The 10,592-nt window shown below is 40.0% G+C and overlaps 1 protein-coding gene across 6 annotated transcripts in view; it reads right to left on the bottom strand.

Annotated features, from left to right (window-relative positions):
• The window catches only part of rxfp1 (relaxin family peptide receptor 1), a 68,229-nt gene extending 61,736 nt beyond the window's left edge, over positions 1-6,493 (bottom strand). For 3 of the 6 annotated variants that reach the window (XM_034291633.1, XM_020045701.2, XM_010899941.3), the window contains exons 1-2: positions 6,344-6,493; positions 6,197-6,248 (exon numbers count right to left, since the gene is read on the bottom strand). In XM_034291633.1, the coding sequence (XP_034147524.1) occupies positions 6,197-6,248; positions 6,344-6,346 (55 nt within the window). In that variant the 5' untranslated portion in view covers positions 6,347-6,493. Of the gene's footprint in view, positions 1-6,196 lie in introns of all 6 variants that reach the window. The other 3 variants (XM_034291634.1, XM_013133573.3, XM_013133572.3) reach the window with 1 other exon arrangement.
• Positions 6,494-10,592: the final 4,099 nt, after the last annotated feature.

Below are 10,592 nucleotides of genomic sequence, written 5' to 3' on the forward strand. Positions count from 1 at the left end.
ATACATGAGCCGCTTTTTCCTTGCTCTCTACAGATAAAATTCTCAGGCTAGCTTTTCCCGGTTGCCCCACAACCTAACAGCCCTGAATCTCTTCCCTTCCTCCCTTCTCGTGAGATTCTCCAGAGACCTGCTCCTACTCCTCACTTCCCTCATTACATCATCTATTATTAAAATCTCAATCTCACTCAGTGAGCATACGCCAAATGTATTGCCCCATAAATATCGAAAACGAATCTCAAATCACGTGTTGAGTCTGCATTCAACAAACAAATCCTGAATACTTCTAGTCTGTATTTTCTTTTGTTGATGAATCTTTCGTCGGGGCGACCAGGATGTTGACTGATATTTCCTGCCTTGGTTCACATTGACAACATTAACACTGGCTGAATAAAGTCTACCAGGGGCATTTTCTATGAATAAATAAAGCGAGAAAACTATTGTCGACATTTCGATCAAAATCTGTATGAACTGTCACCTTGTACCAAGGTATATATTCACGGCAATGTATTTTCTAGAATGTCTTCCTTTAACGCAAGTCAAACTCCACTGAAGGACCAATGAAATCTGAAGATGACTGATTCAATATTTTATAAATCAAATTATTTATTTTGTGTTTCAAATAAGTATATAATTGGCACAAATGAAAATGTGCCACTGAATTAGCCACCAAGTGGCACATCTGCATTCATTCAATGAAGAGTTAGATTTTTGACAGCACAAGTAACATGCAATACACCTACAAGACAGCTGAATTTTGTGACAGACAAATCATATAAGTCTACCCTAGTACACTCCACAGATCCTATGGCAGCTGTTAAATAGCAGTTCCAGATCAAATGCATAAAAAGGATGGCTGAGTAATGTTGATGATAAACAACGCTTAAAATAACGCAAAATGTAATGGTTTTGTGACAATGGGGGGGGGGGGGGGGGGGGGGGGCTCTGGTGAATCTGTAACAACAATGAGGATCTGCCTTGATCTGTATACAAAATACATGCAGATTCAAGAACAAGATTGGGGAAGAAAGTGTTTTCTCATTGACCCAAATAGCCCTATGGAAAAGTTATTTAGGTCAACTGATGTTGGTCAGTTTCACTGTCCATCTGTCAATGTGGACCACTTCCAGCACTGGAGTTAAAGAGCAACTTTACACTGCATCAACAGGGCTGGCTTGTCAGTTGGGTTACTGTAGTAGATTGATCTTATTCCTACTCCATAATATTTGTATATATTTTAAATTCATTGGAGCTCATCTGATTTCATGATTTCATATATGACAATGATGCTGTGTGTGTCAGGGCTATTATAAATAATATCAAGGTAGTCACTGTCATATTCCGAAGGAGAAAAAAGATAACTGCATCGGACACAGAGTTTCCTAAAGTATGGCATGAACTAAAAATGCTTCTCTCTCTTGTCTCACACAACTCCTTACGCTACATTCACTCCTCACTTACTCAGCTGTAGGCCTGACCCAATTTTGAACCGATTCCCATTACGAGAGTTTCCTTGAGATTAACAAGAATTTTCTTCAGCAGTTTACAATTCACAATAAAAAAAAAGTTACAAGTTACCTTTCAAGGTAGCAGCCCCTAATGAGTCTGAACATACTGTGTAACCCAGTGGGTCGTGACATTTTCAGCCATCACTAAGGAGTACGATAATCAATTAAAAAAATTATAAAATGGTATTTTCATGCACTGCATTATACACTGATGGGCCAAAACATTATGAACACCTGCCTAATATGTTATTGGTCCTCTGTGTGTCGCCAAAACAACGCCAACCTGCCGAGTCATGGACTCTACAAGAGCCCTGAAGGTGTCCTGTGGTATCTGGCATAAATGCATTAGCAGCAGATCTTTCAAGTTGCGAGGTGGAGCCGCCCTGGATCAGACCTGTTGGTCCAGCACATCCCACAGATGCTCAATGGGATTGAGATCTGGGGAAATGACCCTAGTGCAACACCTTGGACTCTTCATCGTGTTCCTCAAACTGTTCCTGAACAATGTGTGCCGTGTGGCAGGGTGTGTTATGAGGCCACTGTCATCAGGGAACACCGTTGCCATGAAGGCGTGTACCTGGTCTGTGTAGGTAGGTGGCAAGTGTCAAACTTGACATCCACATGAGTGCCTGGGTCTTCCAGCAGAACTTTGCCCAGTGCATGACACACCTTTACCGGATTGTCGTCTTCCCACAGTGCATCCTGGTCTCACCACTTCCCCAAGTACACGGCCGTCCACGTGATGTAAAGGAAAACAAGACTCATCGGAAAACGCAACCTTCTTCCACTTCTCCAAGATCCAGTTTTGATGCTCGCATGCCCATTGTGGGTGCTTTCGACCGGTCTGCCGGTCTGTCATTATGGGCTCTCTGACCGGCCTGCGGCTACGCAGCAGGGAACGATGTACTGTGTGCTGTGACATATTCCGCCCATACCCATCTTTAACATTTTCTGTCCCTCCTCAAACCACTGTTGTTGGTTAATCACCACTGCTGAGCGGGAGCCCCCCAAAGGTGCTGCTGTTTCAGAGGTGCTCTGACCCAGTCACCTGGCTATGACAATTTGGCCCTTGTCAAAGTCGCTTAAGTCTTTACTCCTGCACATTTTTTCTGTATCCAACACAATGACTACGAGAACTGATTGTTCGCTTGCCATCTACCCAGACCTTGACATGTGTCCTTGTTAGGAGATGATCAGTGTTACTGCTTCACCTGTGAGTGGTCATGTTTTGGCCCGTCAGTGTATATGTTTCACCAACTAAGAATAACAGCACTTACACAGTTCCATCCACCCATTTTATGCAAATATAGGTTTTGGGACAATTCAACTTAAAGCAAATTTAAGAAGTCTAAAAGCTAGTAGCCATTTTGACCTGTTGCCTGTTATGAGCTTCTGACTTCAGTCTGCTCTGCAGCAAGTGACATGCACGTCCAGTCAGGTTTAAATCAGGAGATTGACTTGGCCGATCTTTAGGTCAGTCTAAAACAGCCATGCATGCCCATGCCATGATCCACCATGCTTCACAAATGAGGTGGTAGGCATTGGATCCTATGCTTTTTTTACCCTGCAATCACTTTAATAAAGGTTCCCCTTCATCTTATCTGTCTAATTAACTCTGTTCCAAAACTGTACTGGCTGATCTCAGTACTTCTTAGGACATTTTTATCTGGCTACTCTGTTTTTGTTTTCAGAGGTTTGCACCTAAACAGTGTAGCATTTCTAATTCCTCAGCGAAATGTAGATTGTGACACTTCCTCCCCAGCATTTTGTAGGTTGTGAGTAAACAATCAATACAACAGGAAGCACCTAATCAATTACAACCACCTGTGAGCACATGTCCCAATACTTATATAAAATAAATACTCAGATAAAATGGGAACTCTAAAAATGATGTTGTTCTTAGTTGGTAAAAAATGTATGTATTGAAACGGACAGAAATAAAAGGTGACCGTCTGTACTTTAGCCTCAAATTTACCTTTTGATCGTATTTAAATATGCCTCGAGTGTACAGCCAAAATCAACTGTTCCATCCCTTTACTTATGGAGGGAACTGTAAGTCACAACATGTACAGTATCTCCGGCATCAGATGGTTTCTGGGCCAATAGATCTTTACAAACGAAAGAGGACCAATGACGACAGGACTCCCTTCCACATCGTGGGAAAATACTGGGCATTATTAATACGACTGAAAATACCGTTCCCAAGCTCGTGGTAAATCATCGTCTCTCCCACATCACTTCATGCAGGAGGGAAAGCAGCCACTTAGCAGGAAAACACTGTGTGTGTGTGTGTGTGTGTGTGTGTGTAACCAACTTCATTTTATTTGGTGATAATTTGCATATTGAGGAGTTACACTGGACTGTATATTGTTGTTCTGAGAACTTGCAGTGGACCCCTGCAGCACCTCGGCGGACAACCACTGCATTATGGTACTGAATGCAGTCCAGATTTCACTCTTAGTGAATGCAACTTTTACATTAATACCTCATCAGGGGTTTTGCCAGACCTAAATTTGTTCATCACAAGTTGTTATTTGAAAATAAATTGCCTAAGTTAGACCCATTCCATTGGACAAATTCCTGCCCATCATTCAACATGTCCATATTATGCTACCGTGAAATTGAAATGTCTCCTGGGAGTCGTCTGGCCCATTTACCCTCTACTCAACTATTATGGATTTGTTGGTTAGCCAGTGGTTATTTTGGTATTACTTTTTCTACTATTTCCACAATTATTTGGTAATTCTGTAACAAAACATTATAAAAGCATTCAGGTATTTTCCAAGATCTCATTTTTTTTTTTTTTGAGATTTTGAAATGCTGCGTAATAATCCCCCCCCCACACACACACACACACACACTCCTATCACAAAAAGGAGATGTTGAGAACGCATACTTCTACAAAGCAGTATGAACTCATTACAGTCTATATTCCTGTCAGCTGGCCAGGTGTAAATGTTCTGGAGGTTACCTATTAGTTCAAACAGTTGGACATTCAGTAGGGCAACTGAATACCCAAGAGCCAGTGAGATCTTCTCAGGTTGGCCATTGGCATTACACAAATATTACTGTAAACTTGATGAAATATACAGTACCAGTTAAACATTTAGAAACGCTTACCAGTTCACTTGAAGAGTTAAGTGCATCCAAACCTTTGACTCGTACTGTATATACTGTATATTTACGACAGTAACTTCATTTGTATTAACTTTCACATGCATTTCGTTAGTACCCAATACTAAATGAATGTAGAGATGATCCTGTTTAGCTCAGTTCATAAGAGCATGGAACTATTCGTTTGATAACTCCAGAGTTATGAGATTGACTCCACATGGAATAACAAAAGAAAAATTGAGAACTCACTTTGCAAAAGCCAAGTTTTTTCAGACTGTATACAACAGCATTAGAATATAATAATATTTTTCTGTTAATTATATTAGTAAATAGCATTAAGGCATGCATCTCAGAGGTTGTTAGAATTCCGCCAAGATACCATGAATATGGGATGTAATCAAGTACTCCACCGAGCATTGTGCCAAAATATTATTTTAAGTGAAAGACTATTTCTAAGTGAAACATCCAAAAAATCCATTCTTCAATTACTATACATGTATTAGATAATGTATTCCTATACATGTATTCCTGTACATGTATTAGATGTGTTAGATCTTACAATATGAGATTTTTTCAAATGTACTTTTCAGTCAAAACCTGAGAGCGATCAGGGGCTATCATGACAATAGTGTCAAAATGTTTAGGTTGCCACTGAAAATAGTTTCATTATATAATTTTCGGAATTTATAAATGACTAAGTTTACTATCTCACACGTTTGTCAACTGGCTACGCAACTGTCTCAAAAGAGCATTCCAATTAAGAGAGAAATTAATTTTTACAAGACAAAAGAGAACGTTATTAAATTGGAATGTGGAAGGCAATTACTTTGCACTATGACGTCTGCAATGCGAAACGTGCATTTCTGATGAAAAGGTTTCATAGGATTTCTACTGTGGGGTTGTACTTAATTGAAATGATGCTTCCTATATAAAAGAAAATGCATTTTCAATTGTCTGTTTTGAGTTTTGTACTATGAGCTATGAAGATGTACCACACTTGTGAAAACCGCACAGAAGTAATACACAATGACAATTTTATAATTATGACTTAAAAAGCAAGAAATTACAACAGGCATTTTGAGAGGGGTCTGGTTCTTTTGTGTATTTTGGCAAAAGGATCCATAGAAAAACTTTTGAGGCTGTAATGTGGATCTCTTACCTGCCACTAACTGTAAGTCACTACGGATTCAACTCGCCACTTTCCAAGTGCCAAGGATTTGGTTCGTCACGTAAAATGCTATTTTTTTAATCTCCCTTAAGTTGTTTTCTGGATATGCGGGGGTCCCTGTTGAATTGGCTACCACAACAGGGGTTCTTAACCTAAACGATTGAGAACACCTGTCATAATTGATGGGTTCTAAGTTTTGTTTTATAATTCGTAATAGCGCATTTCAAATTAGCTAGCCAGAGCAACAATATAGCTTGCATATAACTGCAACTAGTGCAATGTCGACTGCATGAACATTATTACAAGTCTAAGAATTGGACTTGTGAATATAGACAAAGCAGCAAACAATATCGGTAAATAGCCCGTCAGTTAACAAACTGGTATAAACACACAATTAGGACTAACATACCTGTAACTCCATACAAGAGGATCCAAGCAACATAAGCTCGCATGATATTTAACTGTAACGGCAATAAAAAACACGAGAAAGCAGAAGTTTTAGTTTTCCCCCCAAGGTTCCAACGCGTAAAAACTGTAGAGCAAGAACTGCAGTTACCATTATGGACTAGATGGTATTAGAGAACAAATGCAAAAGCTCGCGGTTTGTGAGGATGTTAATTTAGAAAGCAGGTAAGCTGCGAGTCTGAGAAAACGATTCACACCGGCTGCAGCAATTCAAAGAGGAAATCTCTACCGCTGCTCTACAGCTCGTGCAGTGTGAATGGTTTAGTATCCACACTGGGAGAGCGAGATAAGGTGAGAGAGAGTGATGGAGATAGATGCTTGATGTAGGCCTCGCGCATCCAGTGACACACACACACACACACACACATATATATATATATATATATTTTTTTTTTTTTACCATTATTGTGTTTATTTACCTTTAGAGCATTAGAACATTTTAGCTATTTTTGTCTTAACCATGTTCACGTCACGGCGGGGTACAACAGTTCCAACTGTTAGAAATCTTATAAAATACCACTCCATTGAGTAATTACAACAAAGAATGAGCATGACAATTGTACCCGACTTTTTCCCACAGGCTTGTCTCTTACACCGTGCACAATTTTAGGATTCTAACATTTGCCCGATTATCAGTTCAATACATTTTAATAATTAATCTGACACTTTAAAATTTTAAACATAGAGGGTATAAAGTGCTTTAAAGTATTAAAATCCCTTCAACTTTTTCACATTTTCTCATGCTACAGACTTATATTATTGATTACATACATTGCTTTTGCCATAAGTCTACACACAATGGCCCCTATTGTTAAAGCGATATCAAGTGTACAGATGTTCGTGCCCAATTTATTTGTCTATTTATTTCACATAAGTGTTCGGACCCTTAATTCAGTACTTTGTAGAAGCATTTAAGGCAGCAGTCAGCTTAGGGTCTCCCTTAGTATGCCTTTACCAGCTTTGCACACCTGGGTTTAGGCAGTTTCTCACATCTTTCCCTGTAGATCCTCTTAAAATGCCAGATCGTATGGGGTGTCAGTGAACTGTGATGTTCAGGTATCCCCACCGATGGTCGACTAGGTTCAAGACCAGGTTTTGGCTGGGCCACTTAAGGACATTCACAGTGCTCTCTTGGCTGTGTACTTCGGGGGATTGTCATGCTATCTCTCACCCTCCACTGCTGTTTTCTCTAAGATGATAAATATAAAAGAACATTTGGAATAAGTTACATGTGTTATGTATGTTACATACTGAGTGCTAGTCTGGCGTGTGGGATGTTATTTGACATGGGCGAATGAGGGCTACACATTTCCACTTTCCTATTTTCTTCGTCCCAGCACTGTACACATCTAACATGTTCTGTATCTGCAACTAAAGGATATAATACACCCATCAGCCATAACATTATGACCACCTGCCTAATATTGCGTAGGTCCCCGTTTTGCTGCCAAAAAAGCCCTGACCCGTCGAAGCATGGACTCCACCAGACCTCTGAAGGTGTGCTGTGGTATCTGACACCAAGACGTTAGCAGCAGATCTTGAGCCGTTTTTGCTTTGTGGCAGGGCTGGTGCTCACGAGCCCATTGTAGGTGCTTTCGGCAGTGGACGGGGTCAGCATGGGCACCCTGACTAGAATGCGGCTATGCAGCCCCGTACGCAACAAACTGCGATACACTGTGTGTTCTGACACCTTTCTATCAGTACCAGCATTCACTTTTTCAACAGTTTGAGCTACAGTAGCTTGTCTGTTGAATCAGACCTCGCTCCCCACATGCATCAATGAGCCTTGTCGCTGGTTCACCGCTCTTTCTTTCTTGGACCACCTTTGATAGGTACTGACCACTGCAGACCGGGAACACCCCACAAAGGTTTCAGATTTGGAGATGCTCTGACCCAGCACAATTTGGCCCCTTGTCAAAGTCCATTTTTCATGCTTCAACATCAACTTTGAGGACAGAATGTTCACTTGCTGCCTAAAATATCCCACCCACTGACAGGTGCCATGAAAACAAGATTATTAATGTTATTCCCTTCACCTGTCAGTGGTCATAATGTTATGGCTAATCAGTGTTTATCATAATAGTAAAGTTGATCAGCCTTGTTCAGTAACACATTCATATCCTACTTTCCAATAATGACAGTTTAATATTTTTCACATCAATTCACATGAATGTATGCTCTTATTATACACTACCATTCAAAAGTTTGGGATCACCTAGACATTTCCTTGTTTTCGAAAAAGAAAAGCATTTCTTTCTCCTTCAAAATAACATCAAATTGATCAAAAATTCAGTGTAGACAATGTTGTTAATGACTATTGTAGCTGGAAATGGCAGATTTTGTATGAAATATCATACAGAGGCCCATTATCAGCAATAATTCCTGTGTTCCAATGGTACATTGTGTTTCCTAAACCAAATTAATAATTTTAAAAGGCTAACTGATCGTTACAAAATCCTTTTGCAATTATGTTATCACAGTTGAAAACTGTTTTGCTGATTAAAGAAGCAAGGAAACTGGCCTTCTTTAGACTAGTTGGGTATATGTGTTCTAATGCCCAGGAAGTAGTCCGGACACTTCAGATTTATGTAATAGGTTATCTGGCCCCCTGTCCCCTGTGCTTTGGTTGATGCTATGGTGCATCCCTGGGTCAAGATTTCCACTTGAACGGATCAAACAAGAATTCAGGCAGTTTGTACTGACTGAAAACAGTCCATACTCTGTTGATGGTTCCATTAAAGCTTTTTTCAGCCTTTTCACTGCCTCTTGTGACAAGCCTATATCTTGTCATTTTAGTAATATACATTTTAGTACTGGACTAAGGCCATTAGCTTAGCGGTTAATATGTTTTTCAGGTTCATACCCAAATAGAATCATGTGCGTGCATGTGCATTCATCGAATAACACATTTTCCGGCGGTTTACATATTCTCTGCCCACCCCTCCCCTCCCTACAAACAAAAAGATGCCAGATATTCACAAATAATTAACCGTAAAAGTAATCCTACATATTGGCTTCCACTTCAACACCAGTCATTCAAGCGCTTGGAAGGAAAAATATAATTGATGTGAATGCACTTAATCTCTATGGCAACATTTAGGCCTTTCTTCAAACAATTTAATCTCAGAGGTTACATTCCGGTCTTATTTTAAGTGTAAGATCCAGCTGATAAACAACTACATGACCTCTGCAAAATTAGTCAGTGGACATACAGGACATACAGTGGATGTAAAAAGTTTACACACCCCTGTTAAAATGACAGGTTCTTGTGATGTAAAAGAATGAGACAAAGATAAATCATGTCAGAACTTATTCCACCTTTAATGTGACCTATAACGTGAACAATTCTATCGAAAAACAAACTGAAATCTTTGAGGGGGAAAAAATAAAAGATAAAAAACACAATAACCTGGTTGCATAGGTGTGCCCACCCTCTTATAACTGGGGATGTGGCTGTGTTCAGAATTAACCAATCACATTCAAACTCATGTTAAATAGAAGTCATTACACACCTGCCATCATTTAAAGTGACTCTGTTGAATCACAAATAAAGTTTGCGGACAGACCAGTGAGGGGAGCAGAGGAGAAACATTTAAACACATACTAATGACTTGATTGGGACCTGGTGTGAACGACAATTGGAGACAAGACAAATGAAGGAGTCCGGGGTGAGTTCACGAACAACGGGAAACCGAAAAGAGCGGGAGATTACGGAGCTGTCCGTCACCTCACCGTCACAGGTCAACAGTGGCCCTACCTATTTGCTACTGTTACAAATTTGTGTGCAGTAGGTAACTAAGAGTTGTTAAAATGTAACATAGTAAAAAATGACTTATGATATTGAATAAGAGTACAAGTATGGCCTGACTACAGAAGTTCCTCCAAATTAGCGTAGCCAGTTCAGTCTGGAAACCCAAGTGGTAATTGGTCAGCAACATATCAGCTGACGCAGGATCACTCCTATCACATAAAATTGGAAACCTGTTTACATAACCTTCAGGTTTCTCACTCAGTTGAGCTTGTATTTGCAAGCAGGTTGTTACGAACCTTGTGGCTCTAGCAGTCCAGGGTGGATGGTACAGAGACCCGTAACAAAACTCATGCAAATTAGTGCAGTGTAAAGGCACAGTGAGAACTAGACAGACAATCAAAGCTACCGTCAAACATAAAACATTTATTATAAACACACAGTAAAGGGGTTAGGGAAAAGGAGATCAGCTGGACCCAAAAAATTAAATAATAGTCCAAACACCCCTAAATTGAACTTGCCTGCCTCAAGAACAGCTTAGCTGACTACTAACCAATACAAAAACACAGTGGGTGGTCCGCTCAGATCTAAC

The sequence above is a fragment of the Esox lucius genome, chromosome 4, assembly GCF_011004845.1.
Source record: "Esox lucius isolate fEsoLuc1 chromosome 4, fEsoLuc1.pri, whole genome shotgun sequence".
Classification (NCBI taxonomy): Eukaryota; Metazoa; Chordata; class Actinopteri; order Esociformes; family Esocidae; genus Esox; species Esox lucius.